General features: G+C 43.3%; 2 protein-coding genes across 5 annotated transcripts in view; one reads left to right on the top strand and one right to left on the bottom strand.

The window, feature by feature from the left end:
• Positions 1-7795, bottom strand: part of GRAMD1C (GRAM domain containing 1C) — a 51484-nt gene extending 43689 nt beyond the window's left edge. For 2 of the 4 annotated variants that reach the window (XM_056490304.1, XM_056490314.1), the window contains exons 1-2: positions 7597-7776; positions 6250-6378 (exon numbers count right to left, since the gene is read on the bottom strand). In XM_056490304.1, coding sequence (XP_056346279.1) covers positions 6250-6378; positions 7597-7761 — 294 coding nt within the window. In that variant the 5' untranslated portion in view covers positions 7762-7776. Of the gene's footprint in view, positions 1-6249; positions 6379-7596 lie in introns of all 4 variants that reach the window. The other 2 variants (XM_056490323.1, XM_056490333.1) reach the window with 2 other exon arrangements.
• Positions 7796-10627: 2832 nt separating this feature from the next.
• LOC130254131 (uncharacterized) lies at positions 10628-17750 on the top strand. The gene is made up of 4 exons (XM_056493381.1): positions 10628-10753; positions 14448-14891; positions 16459-16600; positions 17655-17750. The coding sequence occupies exons 1-4, from the start codon at positions 10660-10662 to the stop codon at positions 17662-17664; spliced, it is 690 nt and encodes a 229-aa protein (XP_056349356.1). The 5' UTR covers positions 10628-10659; the 3' UTR covers positions 17665-17750.
• The last annotated feature ends 413 nt before the right edge of the window (positions 17751-18163 follow it).

Genomic DNA, 18163 nt, shown 5'->3' with positions numbered 1-18163 from the left:
TTTCTTGACTTCATAAATGCAGCACTCAAGCATTCTTTTTATTCTATTTTAGTAATTTTTTCTACCCCATGAAGATTTAACAAAAAGAAAGGAAAAAGGTAAATCAAAATATAACAACAATGTCCTGTGATACATCAACTTCTAAAACAAACTTAGTACAAATAAACCAAGTGGGTTTGGATGAACTCTCCACTTACTGTCTTAACATTATACTTGAAGTGAGTTTGTCATCCTCCAGCACAAAGCCACCCTTGAGCTCAAGCCAATTTGTCTACTCCCCAGGCTAATTTTGAGTTTTGTAACTATGATGTCCAGGTTTCAACAGCCATAAGTGTACTAAGTATTATGATGCAATGGCAATCAAAAGCTCAATCAAGATTATTTCCTTTTGGATAACAACATACATTCCTTTCTGAACAGCAGTTTCATCTAACTCATATTTGTTTTTATAACACATGTGTGAAACAAGTAGCCAGTGTTATTGGTTAAGGACATCTGTTTTTCCACCTGATCTTCCATTGCAGGCTGCCCAAATAATACAAAAAAATTCAAACTGCCTGTCTTTAGACTTATTTGATTCATTTAACAAGCAGGGGGAAAATTCAGATGTTTTCAGGATAAGGAAAAGCGCCTTACACAACAAAGAAACTGCAAGACATAACTTCAACTCATCTTCCTTACCTGCAACAAAGTCCCACCAAGATCATTTGATGCCAAAGTAGCCAAATAGAGAAGCAAATGAACAGCACACTTCAGTTGGACATTTCCCTCCTTACCCTGCCAGTAAAACCTGTCCCTCTGTAACTGCATCTCCGATCTGTATTTAAGTTTAGTAACAGTGCCCAAACAAGGATCAGAAAACAACATCATGAAGGAAACAATCACCATGGTAGTAATTCCCCGTGGTGCAATTTAGTTTTCAGCAACTCATAAAAGGATACATAAAGACTTTTGATCAGGACTACAGTGAAAACCTGAAGGAGCATATTAAACCACAACACCACAGTTAATAATGCAGGAGTGACTGTGGCCAATTACATAAACTGCTTTGCTATAAATTACTCTGGTCATCTCATTAAGCCTGCCAGTAGCCCTACTGCACTTGAAATTCCATGGAAAGTGGCACTCACCAAGCAATTGCCCCAAAACTTATTCTCCTGGCTGCTACTAATGACTTAATATACCACAAAACAATCATATCTTGCACAGTTTTTTTCTGTCTTCTTCCATTCTCCTTATATACAAGTGGTTCACCCATAGCAGACTTGAAAAAAAACAAAACAAAACAGTGCTACACCACTACCTCTTTGCAGAAATACAAGCTGTAAACAAACAACAAAGGCAAAAAAAAACTTTAAAAAAAAAATCTGATTCCCATCTCCTGGTGTTGACTTTTAAAGCACTCATTCTGCAACTTAGGGACTTTGCTTTCATTAAAAGGATATCACTATTCCAACCTCATGCAGATTTCCTGAACCATGTTGCATATCTAATGGTTTGCACCCAGTGATTTAAAAAAAAAAAAAAAAAAAAAATCACACAAATCGGAAGTATTTTCTTTCTGACCTATTATTCTTAATCTTCAGGTTCTAGACTAATATATATGTGTACAGTGATAATTCAGGTTATATAGAACTACCTACTGCTGCAGCTGGCAAAAGCTTATTTTGACAAAGCACCACTGTCACTCTTTGGCCAGAACTGGTTGAAATTTTATGACAACCAGATCTACCTCTTTGCTCAGTCTGGAGCTGCATCAACAGCAATAAAGACATTCCCATCATGAAAAGAAGGGAGAAAAACCCCTTTATCCTAATCACCCATGTTCAAGGGTCGGTTAGAACTGCAATTTATCTTCCTACCAAGTTAAAACACTGCTGCTGTATCATCAGTGCTATCACAGGGCTGAAAAAAGGCACCTGCTCCTGGAGATTCCAGGTAAATAAACAAACTACATGCCAGTCGTACAACTACAGTGAAACCTATTTGTACTAAAGTTAGGGCATTTAAAAAACCAAACCAAAAAAAAGAAAGCCCAAAATATACCAAAATGCAGTATTTATGTGCTTAAAGGCTTTCATTCTCTTTGTAGACCTATAGCAATTAATTTAACCAATTCACATCCTCCTTAGCTTCATACCAGCAAAAAAAAGGCTAAAAATATCTCCTCTAATGTCGAGTATTGATGTATCTCCTCCACATTCCAAACGTTTGGAGGCACAGAAAAGAGGCAGCAACACACCAAGTATACAATATGAGAGCTTACTGTCACAAGGCCTTAGATATCAACCCTCAAAACAATTACAAAGAAATATTTCATTTAATCCTACGTGTATTCGGCCCCAAAGTGCCTCAATTTGTATCTGTGCTCCACTAAGTTATCTTCCAAATTGTGATACATATCTGCACCCCTCCTTGTGCAGGTTTGAGTCATACATATTGTCACACGCTTCCAGACTAGTTCTTTCTTGTAGAAACCAAATCCATGCATGTATGTAAAAATTCAAAATACTTTCTCAGTCTTGTGCAACCTCAGCTGCTCTTACATTATAAAGAGTAAAAGGCTTATTTTCACTTTTCACTGTATCAATTATTTGCTTCCATTTTTAAACTCCTTCACACTGACCAACTCTTTAAACTGGCATTACACGCCAATCAATCACCTTGTTAAAGCCTCTTTTATTATCTTCTTTCCAACACCTCCCTGTCACCTTACATTTTCAAATTCTTAAAGTCTCCCTGATACAAGCAATTTTCTGAGATACTCATTTGATATCCACTCATTCTACCTACCTTTTAATTCCAAGGGAAGGACTTACTTTTTGGGGCTTTTTTTCAACAGACATTCTTCTTATTGTAGACATACATGAACTTTCTTTGACTGTTCATTAATATAAACTAGAGTTCCCAGATGCAACACCTTCACTTTTGATGCAAGGATCCTTTTCATTAGCTTCCTCATTCACCTTTACATTCTTCACTATGGTAAGAAAATACTTAAGGCTTTCACAGGTTTCTTCTTCCAAGGATATGAAACTGAATCATATTTCAGTATGAAGGGCATAAAAAAAGGATAAAAGGCTGAATTCAGAATCCTGAGATAGGGCTCCATATATAACAATTTCCAATCATATTTCACTTTCATCATCTATTTGCAGTTGCCAAAACCAGGACTATTTAATCAACTAGAAATAAAAGCTTTACAGTTTCCAGTGGAGAGAGAAAATCTCAAGATTATATTTGTAAGCAGTCTTCTGCTTCCAGTGAGTTTATAGAAGTCCAGCTTTGTCTGTCTCGGGTAGGGTGGGTGAAAAAAAAAAACAAAAACAAAAACAAAACACAAAAAATATCCCACAACACACCATCAATCTTAAAAATAGGAGTTAGTAATACTACCAGCTGAAGAATTGCTTACAGTAACAGAGAAAACTAATTATTTCTCAAAATCATTCAATAAAGATATCCAAAGTATTATTTTTTTGAGAGATAAGAAAAATAGCAGGATACTCTTCTGCCCTCCCTGATAATTTTTCAGCTGCCCTTCCTTCTCCCTACTCACCATAGCCAGGAGACAGAGAGTGTCCCAGAGACTGCCAGCCCTAGCCTGCTGCTAATTACAAGGGCTCACAGCACCTATTGAGCATTCCTGATACCTGGCCTGACTTCCAGAGGCATGGCACAACTGCCTACTCCCACTCAATCCATGAAAAACTGAAGTCAAACCAGTCAGGCTCTAACATTCACATTTGCAAAACACGAGTACATCACCCTCAGAAGAAATGAGCCCTTGGAGTAAACCCAAGCTGCTGGAAACATGCAGCCTCACCCAGCAAATAACCCTGGCAACAAAGCTGATCCCTGGATGCTACCACAGGCTAGTCCTGCTGTTGTAGCAATTCCTCCATTCTGTTGGGAACAAGCAGGTCCCCAACTGCCACAGGACACTAAGATCATCTCTGTCAAATGTTAGTGACACATGCTTCACACACTGCAACAAGCTGCCTTCCATGCTGTCACCTAAGCATTTACTATGACTCAGAATTTCGGGAGCTTTAACAATTTGTTTTTAATAGTCACCAGCTGATCATCAACCATGCGAGTTATTGAAACATTTTCTGTCAAGAGCAAGGAGAGATGCCAATGACATAACATTTTAAATAGAAGATCTAAATTTTCACCTCAGATTTGTGACTTCCTGGTTCTTGCTGCTTTACAATTCAGTTGCCTTGAGGCTGAGAAAATAAGCACCATGGCTTCCTACAATCAGACTGGTAAAAGCTTTTAAAACTAATCAGTGACCAACGGTAAGGCAACAACATTTCCAGCCATAGAATTATCTTACAAAAGGGAAGTATTTACACAATTACTCTGTTTTAACTGCAAGGTCATATTTGCAGAACCAGATAAACACCAACATCAAACACATACAAAGGTCTTGGAGTATAAGTCAGAGAGAAGATAATCATTTAATCAAACTGGGAAACACCTCGCTCACACAGCTGCCACAGCACTGAAGAATCTCACTACCCTGAAGTTACAGTACACATTACTACAGGAAGCAGAGCGGCACTGTGAGGACACAATATCCTACACTGTGGAGGCTCAAAGCTCTGTTCAAAGAAACTTCAAGCCTTCAGCATGTGTCTCAAGAGTGCAAAGCCAATAGCACAGCTACATTCTCCATACAGAATACTTCAATGACTTTATTTTCAATTGCCAGGCCTATCAAAGAAACACTGAGTTGTTAACTGCAGGTCCAACAACCTGACACCAAGGTTTATTCCTCCCACAAAGTACCACCTGCATTAGTGGCTGTATACAAACCATCATGCTTTAGTTCACACCAGCTAATCTGCCACCTAACAAGAGCACAGCTGGCAGTTACACTGTCTGCACAGTATGACTTCCTATCGACTCAGACACAGCTGGGCACAGGCAGGACAGCCCAGGACCACCCTTGTCTCTGTAAAGATAATGAAGAAAATACTGAACACCCCAAGAACTCACTGTAGCAACACAAGTCTATGACCTGCTGGGATTTTATTAGGCCTGTACCATTTCCATTGGCTCCATGTTACTACTGCTCAGTTTAAGAGTACACATGCATTTGGAGGGGATTTATCCCACGGCCTGAGATGCAAAAACATCCTGACCATTAGGACATCTACTTGTGAACAGCAGTGGTGAAAACATACGAGCTAGATTTATAAATATGGAGTCTGGAAATCTGATCCCACTCCCCCCTTCTGCTCACAGCTCTGCCATGGATTCCTTCTGGCCTTCACTAGTTACTCAATCTTTCACCTGCTGAGCACAATGAACACTGTGACAACCTCATCAGGAGAAGGACACAGTAGTCCAGAGGATGCTCCTATGAGCTGAGGCACACGGATGTGCTGAGGACATCTGATACAGAACCTGAGTCAGACTCCCTTCCTCACCGCTCTGGCACTCTGTGTCTCCCACAAGATCAGCTGTTAGCCTGCCTGTGGCTCCATGCACACGTGGCCTCCTTCCCTATCAAACAATAACAATCCACACACCAAATTAACAGCAAAACATACACTCCAAGCTTACACACACACACATTCACCTTCTCTCTAGGCATTTTAAAAAAATCTACCAAAAGAAAAGTACTGAAATAAGCACTTATTATTATACACTCTGCTTTCAGACAGGCATTTTCCTGGAAATGAAAAAAAAAAAACAAATTACTTCTTTTCTGCCTTTCTTATTCACAAATTCAATTTTTACAGAAAACACAAGAAGCTGATTTACTCTTGTGGAAAATAAATGTGTTTACTTGACGAAAACAAACACTAGGAATGCAATTTAGAACCACCAATCACCACCAAGAATCAAAATTCAGCCCTTATGCTTAAAAAGCATCAGAGCATCAAAAATGTCTTTCTACAAGAAAGACATAAGAAATACTGGATGGGTTCATGCCAGCAACAGGGAGACAGAACTGGGCACAGAAGCCACAAGTTCTGTCACTAACTTGATCTGTGACATCAGATAAACAACTTCACCCCCTCTCAGTCTCACCTTACACTTTAGTAAGCCAGTAATGATAAAATTACCTGCCTCACTACATGGGTGGAGAACACTTTACTAATTCATGACTACAAAGCAACTTGAGAACTGTGGATATAAAGCTTGTACATATACACACGTATGTAAATTAAAATAGACACGTATTATATTTATAAATTAGCACTAAGTTAGGAGAGAGCTAAAGCACATTACCCAAAAGCTCCAGTCAGCACTCCAGCTATACTGAGCAGGACCCTGCATTTTCTCTGTGCATGAATTAAGAGTCTCCTCTGAATCAGCAAGTAGCTGGTTAATAAGACCATGATCCACTTCATGAACTTCCTGTGAACAAAGAAGTTAGGTATGTAATCCAACAGCGGTGGAGAAAGGTGAAGCAAGATGGTTAGTCCATTTAACAGCTGTATATTAAATGAAACCTGGCATGGTAGTTTCACCAAGATGAGTGGCATGGAAACACTTCCCATTGACAGCTTTTTCATTGGTTTTATTTTTTTCCCCTACACTATACTATATTTAATTATATTTTACATTTTTTATCAAAAAAATGTAAAGTCTCCCCAACTTGCACATTGAAGCTGCACAGATGCTCAGAACAGAAATAATAACAACAGGAATGCAGCACATCTCAGGAACCTGTGAGACCTTTCAGAACTTGACAAAGGTCATACAGGTGTAGCATTTCTATCAGAGGACCTACATGTATTATTTTAATCCTGATACATCAAGTGTTTATACTTGCTACTAGTTAAATGATAAGCTGTATAGAAATACAAGCCAAACACCTTCAGAGACAAGTAATTTGACTCGTATCACTTACTATACAGGTAATAACCAGCACCGTTTTCTAATTCTGTAGCATTCTCCCTCGTTATCAGTATTCTTCACTTTGGAAGTTAGTTTTACTTTAAGAAGGGAAACTAAGCTAGAGAATGTCACTCGTTCCATTCCACCTCGCAAACGGTACAAAACCAGCCCGGGGCCCTAAGCAGTAACCCCGCCTGTAGTACCGGATCCGCCGGGATGAGGCAAGGCTGGGTTTCAGCTCCAAAGCAGCTCAGAACTCAGGGGTGCTGGGCCACCCCCGCCCGGCGCCGAACCGGGGCTGCGGCCCGGCTGGGGACAGGCTGCGGAGGGACAGCGGGGCGAGGCGGGCACAGACACTCCGGGCCACCCGGTGTGAGAGCAGAGCTGCCCCGGGGGCTTTTCCACACGAACACCCGCACTTGAACATTTGAGCACCTCCACCAGTTGCTGCTCCCCGCTCCCTCCCCTCCAGAACGCCGGGGTTCAGCTGCCCGGCAGCCCCGCCGCCGCCTCCCCGCTGGGTCTCCCGGGAGCGCAGACCCTCCCTGCGGGGACCCCCTCATCGGGGAGCCCCGAGGGCCACCCTGCCCCCGGCTCCGCCTCGCCCCAAAAACTTTCGGGGAGGTGGGTGGGGACGGCGGAGCTTCCTAGCGCTGCCCGCGGGGCCGCCGCCCGTCCGGGCCCGCCCGTGCAGCCGCCCGGGCAGGGAGCGGGGCTGCCGCCCCCCGCACCTACCTGCGAGGCCCGCCGCTGGCCGGGGGGCGGCGGCCGGGGGCACGGAGCCCACCGGAGGGGCGGGCGGGGAGCGCAGAGCGCGGCGCTTACCATGGAGGGGGGCGAGGGCCGCGCAGCGCCCGCCAGCTGCCTCCGCGGGGCGCACGGCGGGGCCGCGGCCGCCATTTAAAGGGGCCGGCGCCGGCCGCGCCGCCGGCCCGCGGCGGGAGGAGGGTGCCGGGGGCGAGCGGCGCCGCTCTCCCGGGGACAGGGAGCCGGCATGAGGGGCGGAGGGCGCTCGGCGCCTCCGCTCCCCTCCTCGTCGGGCCGCGGCAGCCCCTCTGCAGCTTCCGCAAGGGTTAACTGGGAAGCCTCCGCGCCGGTGGAAAGTTTGAGGGCTGTAGTAGGAAAAAACTGCCGGCTGCGGCGGGGGGGGGGGGCGGCGTTCGCTGCTCCTGCCCGAGGGACAGTCCGCGCCCGCCGCCCTCCGTGAGCGCAGCCGGTTAAACAGCGCCCCGGTGGCAAAACCGCTCCCAGATCCCAAATCCCGAGTTCAGGGGTTCGACAGAAAGCACTGCCGGAGGCCGCTCCGGAGGGCTCCTGAGAGGAGAGAGGGAAGGCTGGCTGCGGGCCGAGCGGAGGATGAGGTGCCATAAAGAAAGGCAGTGAGGGGGTTTCATCCCATGGGTCTCATTGTTGAAGCTGCTGAGCAGCAGCAGTGAGTGGTTTCTGCCCCAAGCCCTGAGCACCACGAGGCTCCTCAAATCAGGGGACCCAGCCAGAGCAATGATGGCTCGCAGATTTGCACCCTCAGCTCACCTCGCAGGAAAAGGAAGAGCCCTGTGAGGTGCAAAGAAATCACATTGCTGGTAGTTGGCGGATGGATGGATGGATGGATGGATGGATGGATGGATGGATGGATGGATGGATGGTTGAGTAAAGCAGCCTGTTGTGCTAACACTACTTCCTCCTATTTGTCCCCTTTCTCTCTACCTCTGCCCCAGGAAATGTGTGGAGGCTCCCCCTGGACATCTCAGGGCCCTGGGATACCTCCTCACTGCTACATTAGAAAAAGTGCCCCCTCCCAGCTGTTGGCCCAGACAGCGTTAATGCAAGCAACTGGAAGTGTCCAAAATTTACAAAAGAGTGTAAAAAGAATGTGCGTTTTGCTTCATTTTTGTTCCTTGCTTTCTTGATTTGCACCAGAAACTTGAATTTTGAGGGCTTTTTTCAAAAACACTCAGGGTACCAGTCTATTTTTCTTTTTGTCCAAAATCTGAATTATATTGGGTTATCAAAGTGGGAGAAGCTTCATGTTCAGCTACTGGCTGCCAGCAACACTAACCAGCCTCCTTTGTATCCCCTCAGTTAAAGTCTGGCTGACCTGGCACTTTGGCTCAGGCATGACTTACTTAACGGAGGATTCACAAGAGAATTGCTAGTTCCAGATGACATGAACATAAATAGCATTTGCAGGAACAATGGTGATATGTCCATCACAACACACTTGAAGGGATTTTTTGAGGCACACCAAGAACTTGGGTTTAAATCAGACAGTGTTTGGATTGCCTTTGGTTAAGATCCATCTTCACGCGCTTACTCCTCGGACATGCAGTCTCAATCAGCACTCTAAATCAATAACTCAGTCCAAAATCCTCTTCATCTGCCTGGTACCTTTGACTCCACTGGTTATTCCCTCCTGAAACTCTTCATTGTTTTTGAATCCTCTAACTTTTTCCTTTCATGGATATTTTGGCTTTGCTCACTAACACTTTGGCAGTAGTTCCTTCTGCCCTCACAAACCCTCACAAACTTCCATCTTCTGTCTGAAGTGCTCTGTTGCTCTGCACTTGGTCCCAGTTCCCTTCCTAATATGATTCCTGCCTGGTAACCACAGGTCTTCCCATTCTCCCAAGCCATTTCAGAGAAGTATTTGCCTCCCAGGTTCCGTTTGCCACACTCCCTCCAGCCTGTCCTGCTTTTGCTGATTCCCCTGCTTTGGGATCTGCACACCAAAGCTAAAGTGACAATCAGTGACTTCAGGAATGGGCTGTTCCTCTTGGCATTATTTGGTCAGCCAAGTTTTGTGAATCAAGTATGGGTCCTTTTTGCTTTCAGATGCAAAGAAAAGCTGAAATACTCATGGCTCTCTCAGCTGCATTGTTCTTTAAGAGTTACGAAATTATAACTCAAGCACGATTCTATTACCTTGCATGAAGACATGCAAGATCATTAGATAAAATGTGCCATAATCCCTAATATTGTAGTTGAAGGAAGAGGTGTCAAATAGTGACAGTAGTCCAGGCTTGGTACAAGTGTAGCACAGCTGGCAGGGCTGGGAGGTACAGATGAGCTTGGAGCTGCTGTAGCTCCTCTCACAGGGTCGTGCTCTATGTGGGCCTTGTATAAACACAAGAGCACACACACACAGAGCTAATTCAGTGCACACCTGCTGGTTTGCTGATAGGCTGCCCTCTCCAACACTTTTCCTTCCATCCAAGCTGCATAGACAAGCTCTACTTAAATATAAATACAGTTTAAGTAGTCAACTTTTGATTAAAAAGGATTTGTTCTGCACTAAAAAAAAACCACTTTGGGGAATACAGTATAGCTGTAAATACTATGTGCATATAGCCACAAAGATACTGAGTTCCTGAAATTTCCTTTTGTGGTGCATTAGGGTGATATTGAAGTGCATTAGAGTCTAGCTGTTCAGAAAATTAAGCCAATGCTCTTTGTGTTCTCACCATCACTTGGGGGGGTTCAGCAGAGGAGAGGTCTCCTTTGGAGTAGCTGGATATTCTCTACTCAGCCCAAAGTTGTGGTTTATGCAAGCCTAAAATGAAAAACAATCTTCCCTCTGCTGTCAGAGCATTGTCTACATGTTCTCAGAGAGAGATCAGAACAGCCGCTGGGGAAGTAATTGTTGTCACTTGCAACAGTGGCTCTCATCCAGGGAGCAGGCAGAGCACAGTGAGCTCAAAGCTGTGGTAACTTTAGTAAGTGTGACATTCACTGAGCAGAATGTGAGGTCCTATTGCTATAATACACATATATTTTTCACCCATACTGCCAGAGGGAGAGATGGTGAGGCCATGTACTTCAGCAACCATGAGCCAGCACATAGGGAAACTCTATAGATCTGCAGTGTCTTCATTCATCTTCCTCTTGGTAGTGGGTAAGTACTAAACCACCTTCCTTAATTAGAAGAAATACAGGTTATTCTTTGAGCTTGGCTTGAGAAGTTGGTTTTTTTTTTGTTGTTTTTTTTTTTTTTTTTAATGACTCTTTTTTTTCAGACTTTCAACTGAGGGCTTCCCCAGGGTGCAGGAAAATTATATTTAGGGTTGTGCATTGCATTAAAACATACTTTTCTCTTTAGATACATTATTGTTTATCTAACATAAATGTTCAGAAAGAGTGTATTTGCCTATTTTTTCCAGATATGTATCATCATTCCTAGAAGCTTCATTTCTATTTTGTTTCTCTGATCTATTAGCCACCAGTTATTGTCACAAAGTAGTTATTCATATCCATTTGTGAAAGCCAACGTCAGTCCAGGGCAAAAGTCATATAAATTAAGAGCAGCAATGTGCAGTCATTGATCACTTAATCATAGAGGTCTGGGAGCTGGATACAGCTTGTAAAGCACCTTCATGGCACCAGCTTCGTATGAGTGTGAAGCTGAGTTCTAAAGCAAATAAAACCATCTGAAAGACAGTAATTCCATCAGGAGAGGATTTTTTTGTGGGCTGGAAATTGAGCTCAATTTGCCCTCAATCTCTCCTCCAGCTGCTGTGTGAATAAAGGAGAGGAGACTAAGCTAAAAAGGTAGAATTCTGCACTGACCTCCACACACCATTCTGGTTGCTCCATGCTGTTGGCAGCTGGCAGAAGAAGCTTGCAGGGCTTCTCGGATTTACTCCAGGCACCTAAGACTTAAATGAGGCTCCAGGACAGGAAGAGAGTGCAGCTGTTTTTTATTCTTTCCTTTTGTCAGCCCAGCTCCTCTAGCCTGCCTTGCCTATTTCTCCCTTGTAGGTCTGATATGGCCTTACAGAGGGAAGTATCAACCTGCAGTTTATGTAAAGGGGAGGCTGAGGGCTTTAGTAGGTGCCCTGTTAGTATTGCCAAATGTGGAGCACGTTGCCACATTACAGGGAGTCCCAGAGTGCTTTCTCCCCTCGTGGCTGAAACTGGATGTGAACTAAGGACTTCATATGACAATGACCTATTAGATCATCTAATCGTTTGTCCAGGTCTAGACAAGATCATCCATGCTATATTTCTCTGTATCCTGTCTAGCTCAATTGCTTTCACCATAAAGACTTGCATTCCTCTCCATGGGCTTGAGCCCCACAACCCGAATGACAAGGGACCTACACATCACTCTGCTAATGAAGCAATTGAATTAAAAAGGACTTTGAAGCAGTCAGCAAAGCATTTGGCATGGTATGCTCCCAGATGCCAAAACGATAAGGGCATTGTGTAATTGAATACCAGTGAACTAATATGTTCCAGTTTTGCAACCTTAATAAAGAAAAAGAAAGAAAAGAAAGGGAGAAAAATAGAGGTAGTGCTGTGACCTTCACAGTGAAACCCCCAAAAAGAGCTGGGACAAAACAAAGCAGCCTACTCCTCTCCTGTTTTAATTTTCCGAATTAAGTTAATCATGATTTGTATTGAATCAAAGATGTGGAATAAAACAGATGACAAGGCCAGTTATTTCATGGTAGGAGATGCGCATAAAACTCATGATGAACAGAGGCAACATCAAAGCACATTGTTCCTACTCAGTTGCATTCTCTGTCACTAAGTGTCTGTGTAAAAAGTATACCTTTTGCATCACTAAAAGAAATAAAAATGACGGTTGTGTTACAGGGGTGCATATGGCAAGACCGGAATACTTGTAGCAGAGAAGAAATTTTGTGGCCATTCCTTGAAAACAAGGTAGCAGTAGCACACACTGCTAGCTAAAGCAGCAGTTACCCAGTGGAGAAAATGGTTAACAAATTGAGATTTTAAAAGAGTACTCATTATGAAACTGTTCCGATTCACTCTAATAAATAACCAAATGGATCACTTCAGAATATTTGATGCACAAAACCTTTAATATGACAAGCTTTGTCAGTTATTTCAATTATACTTTATATTTCCTCAAATTGTCTTGTCAAGCTACTTCAAAGTTTATGGCTTCTGCCTTGATACACATATCTAACTGGACAAGGAAGATCTGGACCTCAGATTTCCCCAAGAAGCTCCAGTGGGCTCATTGGTAAGATTATGTATGAACAGAAGGATAATATCTCACCTGGTACCTTTATAAAAACTACTAATTTTAGAGGACTGGATTCAAAACTATATTTGGGTACCTAATTCTCAGGCATCCAATTCCCTTGGGTTTGTGTTCCAGTTCTAAGGCAAAAATTTTCACTTTGAGGTAAAAGCACAGAGCGCCAAACAGCCTGTAAGGTGTTTCACATGCTCTGTTGCTGCCTAGTTTCACAGCCAGTTTATAGTTCCTGTATTTTTGCATCCATGAGTTCTCTTTTGTCTCATATTTAAACTGTGAGCTCTATACCCCAGCCTTTTGTAAGGTGCCCAGAACAACAGGGCCCTGCTGGCTGACAGAAATCCTCTACTCCCATATGAGTCATAAATAATAGTAACAACTGTGAATACAACTGTGATTTTTGTCTACAAGCATGCCTGGAGGAGCCATTGAAGTAACTCTCAAACTGATCATAAAGGGGTTTGGTTTTCCATTGCCTCAAGACGTTTGTCCCTGAGCTGAGAGTCTCTATTGTCATTGTGATGATTTACCAGACCCACACAATAGCGTTTCACACTCTGTGGAATGCAATGAAAGACTCAAGACAATGGAAAATCATTCTGGAATGGTCTGTAGTCCTTCAGAGGACACCAGCTAGCTCAAAGGGAGACTATTTCACATGAAGAAATCAAACAACAGAAGAGCCTTTTCCAAAAATTGGTCTTAACTGTTTCTTGGCAATAGCTGATTTTTAGGTTTGCTTTTCCCTTTTTTTGGAGACAGCAACTATTCCTGTCATTTTGTGTGCCCAGGCTTGTTTCCAGAAATGAGATTCACTCTCACTACTCTTAGCTCAAGGATATGATACTATGATTAGCACCTGAGTATGAGAAAGCAAGTTGAAATGTCTGCTACAGACAAGTTCACATTTTTCTAACAAAAGTTAGCAGGAGATGGTCCTTTCACAGAGAATAGCTGTCATCCTCAGCTTTAGTACGGGCATGAGGCTGATGTTCTGTCCCCTAGACTGCTGATAGGCCATGCTTGGGGTTCAGTCTCTCATAATGGAGATTCTTCCCATGATTTCAAAATTTCCTGTCCTTTAACTGAAAGTGCATGCCAAAAATTCTAAGAATCACATTAGGTTTTGGAATGCAGGCAGTTGCATTAGATGCACACTTATTCACTCGCCAAAATAGAGCTGCCAGTGTACATGCATTTTTTGCTTTGCCTCAAAAGCAGTTGAGGCAGGAACATCAGGCCCTGAGACTTTTTGGGATGGGAAGAAAGAGGTTAGTGTTGCAGATGGAAATGGGTCTGACTGGACTCTAAATTTCACCCAAAGCCATTAGACAATGGTATTAATCTTTCTTCCTCTAGTATGGCAGTAGAAAGGAGCTGATATTCAGGAAAAGACCTGTCTGTACATGAGAACATAACCGAAGCAGGAGCTAGGAAGAAAATCCCTATCATCATAACAGGGACTGTCCTCACATGCTAATCCCAGGAGCCATTCTTTGTGCTGGTTAGAGGTCATGAGCAGGGACATTTTTCATCCTATCACCCTCAGCTGTCCTCTTCTCTCTCTTCCCTGGTACAGATGTAGGAGTTACTGGTGGAGGTGCAAACAAAGAGAATGCATCAGATGTGAATCATGTAACAACACAGTCTTTGTTGTTGACACCTGAGCCGTGGAACCTTTTGGTGACTCAAACACCAGCCAAGGAGAAAGCCAAAGAAGGTGAAACTGTGGTCTTGAACTGTCATCTTAACAGTCCTCAGCATCCCTCCCTGACCGACCTGATGGTGAAGTGGTACAAAGAAGATGAAAAGGGGCAGACGGACCTGCTAGAAAAGAATGTGACCATCTTGCCAAATAATTCCAGGATCTTCATGAGAGGAGACTTGTCCCAAGGGGATGTTTCCCTGATTATCCTCAATGTGACAACCAGTGACCATGGTATTTATTTCTGTGAGGTTACACTTCCGGACGGGAAGGTGGTGACAGGAGATGGCACAAAGCTCAGGATCAGGAGGGCTCTGGGTAATACTTGAAGTTGTTTACTTTTTTTCTCCTAGTTTTTCCTCCAAAGCTGGTCTGCACACTTGCAGAAACAGAGAAGTTGGCCTGTTCAGCCTCTAGCAAAGGGCCTGGTGTCATGGAGTGTAATTGCTCTATAGCATTTCTCATTATTTTTGTAAGGCCAGCTAAAATTCTTTAGCTTGTCTCTATAAACAATCCCAGGTATTATTATAAGGAGGAGCATTTACACCATAAAAAGAAGGAATAATATTATCCATAAAAATAAAATCCCTGCAAAGAATGAAACAGTCAGACAAGTTCCCCCTTTACTCACAGCTCTGGCAGAATGCCCATGAGTGATGGGTGACAAGGTATCATCTCAAGGAACAGCTCTAGACCTCTGGGGTTTTTTTTGAGGATATTTCTCTCCAACCCACTAACTTGCATAGTTATTCCTTAACTCTGAATGACATAAGTTATCCCACGATAATCACGAGGATTATATATAATATAATATAATAGTTATATAATTTCTGATTAACATAATTCACATTAAAATGAAAGTAGCATTACAAGAGCCATGTGTTCTTAGCCTCACAGATAGACACTAGGCATATTAAGTAAAGAGGTAACTTGCTATGTCTATAGCAGCTGGAAATGTCAAATTTTCCTTTTATGTAGGCTAAACACATTCCAGTCCCAAAAAGTCAACACATTAGAAGGGTTATTTTCTTATTATCTAGTTAACAAAAAATACCTCCTCAATAGTAAATAGTAAATTATGCAAGTGCCATTTTCCTCTTTTTCATCACCAAAGCTTCTATCTCAGCAAGATTACCTAAGTCTTTGGCCTTTTGAGCCAGAGTTACTGATTTTTATAACACTACTCAGTTTAAACTGTGACACTAAGGCAAGCAACTGTGCCCTTCTGCAAGGACTTGGTCGTGTGTCTGATGAGGTCTCTTGTTGGCTTGATCTCATAGTCTCAGTGGCACTGGTTACTCTTGAAAAGTCTGCACTCTGGCCAGCATAACTGCCTTTCTGTGTTCCTGACATGATGAAATGTAAAATTTCAGCACTATGCCATCTCTGCCATGCAGCAGTCCAAAGAGCAACCAGTCAAAGGAAGGACTTCAGTGGAGCTCTCTCTGCTCTCTGGTGCTGTCTCCCTTGGAAGTAGACAGGCAGACCGATGGCTTTCTCAACTTTATCAGAGTAATTTTTTTCCTTTCAAATATAAAGTATACAGGCCTGAGTCCCATTAATTTAAGCAGCAGCTCTTTCTGCCATCCTGTAGTGTCTAGCTGTTGAGGAAGATTTCTTAGGCAATAGGGCTGCCCTGTCTCTAAAGCACCAGACAGCATAGCAGCTTAGGAATGCTGCTTAGGAGTTCCTGCATAGGAATGGAAAAAATCTGTAGTGCAAGTCACTCTCTGGTGTAGAAGGGATTTCACGTCAGAGAAGACATCAGCACAATCACAGTAAGCAGCTTCCTCTGCAGCCACTGCAGAAAAGATGATGGCTGCATTGCATATACTTGTCTGGAAAACATCTTATGTTACTCTGTCTGCCTTCCTTTCTCCCCCAGGCTTGTTTGGTATAGAAGAATCCATTGGAACAATCATTGGGGTTGTGGCAGCTGGTATTGGAGGCATAGTGGTTCTGATCATTGTTTTAACCCCGCAGCTGAGGAAGTGCATCCTCTGCATGAGACAAGAGTCTCGCCAAAGGTACCTGTGTTTTAACTGAAAGACAAGTTAGACATTTACCCACCTCTGGTCAGATGTGGGATCAGGTTCAGGAAATAAGCAGTGTGAAGGAAACTCTAACAGAGCTGTTCTATGTTCCATCACTTTTTCAAATAGTTATTTTGTTTATGTTGGGTAGAGTTTAGAGCCTTACTAATGGGCCTAATGAGTTGCCTATAAAGAAAATAATATGATGTTCTTTAATTGCCACTTTGGACTAAGAGTTTTTCAATGAGTTGCTGCAGCTTGTTTTAACAAAGACCAAGGACTCATTTAGTTCTTTTATGTTTACACTGAAGGATGGTTCTTCCTCCTGCCAACTTCATTCTTACATCAGTATTCTTGCAATGTTTGTGTACAGAAAGCCTATGATGTCTTAGGTGTGTGAGGTGTGGTTTCTAAAGCCCTACTTAAAGATCCATCTTGTATTAGATCAGCTGATAACGTTGGGAAAACCAGATATTTTCACCACACATGAGCCAAAGAAATGCCCCAATAAGAGGCTGATGTACCCAAAAACTCACCTGCTTTTTCTGTTCTGTCAACTGGTCTAATTTGAGGAGACTGACACTACATTTTGAAACAAGTTTAGTTCCCATTTTGAGCAACCCAAGATGTGGTACGCGTTTCAGAGCGAGCTCAGCTGACTTTCTGCATTCATTGAGGAGACGTGTGATTTGCACCTCTTCTCCTGGCGCTCAAAAATCTTGCTCAGCCTGATGAAAAAATCCCCTCCTTGAAAGGCTGAAGGCGGAGCTGCTCTTGCCGTTCACTGGAGCGCTGCCGCCACCTGATGGACAGCGCGGCGGGGACAGGGACGCGCCGGGCGCTCTGCCCCTCTCACGGGGAGGATCTTCCAGCCTTTGCTGGGAAGCGCACACCCTCCCATAGGCTGATTCTGCCCACACAGCATCATCCCTCTGCAAACGCTCTACACTAAGAGTTCACAACTTCTTTTGCCAGAAAGCCTCGGAGGAAATTATTGTGTTGTCCTGTGTGTTGCTCACTCATTCTCTTTCCTTTCCTTCTTGCTCAGCGTAGCTTGAGGTGCAGCGTTACAGGAGTCGCTGGGATATGCAAAGCCTGCAAGTGGAACAACTTCTGATGCCCCATAAGCCAGAAAATGGAGTTCTAGATGAATAAAAGGCTTTGCCTCTACATGTTGACTTTGACATTTTTATTTTTGTTAGAAAGCTTCTTTTTCCTGCAGCTTTGACAATCCACAGTGGCATATTCACCATCCTCCTGCAGAAAGGAGCAAAGCAGCTTTTTGTGAAGAAATTTGTATTATCACCTGCCAAAACTCCACTTTGTTTGACCACATATCTCTGAATTTAGACTCTGATTAGGCACCCTGGGTCTTTCTGTGCCATTAGTTCTTATTTTAAAGGTGCAGTTCAAAGCACCTTTGTCAGCTGAGCTTCAGCAGAGACAGAAGCCCAGCCTACCCAGGTGCTCCAGGTGCCCATGTAGTGCTAGCACCTACCCGAAGAAATCAAAAACATTGCTTTTGGGGATGTAGATGTCCTGCCATCTGTCTTGTAC

This window comes from Oenanthe melanoleuca, chromosome 1 (assembly GCF_029582105.1).
Source record: "Oenanthe melanoleuca isolate GR-GAL-2019-014 chromosome 1, OMel1.0, whole genome shotgun sequence".
Taxonomy (NCBI): Eukaryota; Metazoa; Chordata; class Aves; order Passeriformes; family Muscicapidae; genus Oenanthe; species Oenanthe melanoleuca.
The sequence above is the reverse complement of the archived record's forward strand: the minus strand, read 5'-3'. Positions and strand labels throughout refer to the sequence as shown.

Coding starts and splice junctions, on each gene's coding strand:
- LOC130254131 (XM_056493381.1), top strand. CDS start 10,660: ATGGTGAGGCCATGTACTTCAGCAACCATGAGCCAGCACATAGGGAAA. Junction 10,754..14,447: donor CATCTTCCTCTTGGTAGTGG/GTAAGTACTAAA, acceptor TCCCTGGTACAG/ATGTAGGAGTTACTGGTGGA. Junction 14,892..16,458: donor CAGGATCAGGAGGGCTCTGG/GTAATACTTGAA, acceptor TTTCTCCCCCAG/GCTTGTTTGGTATAGAAGAA.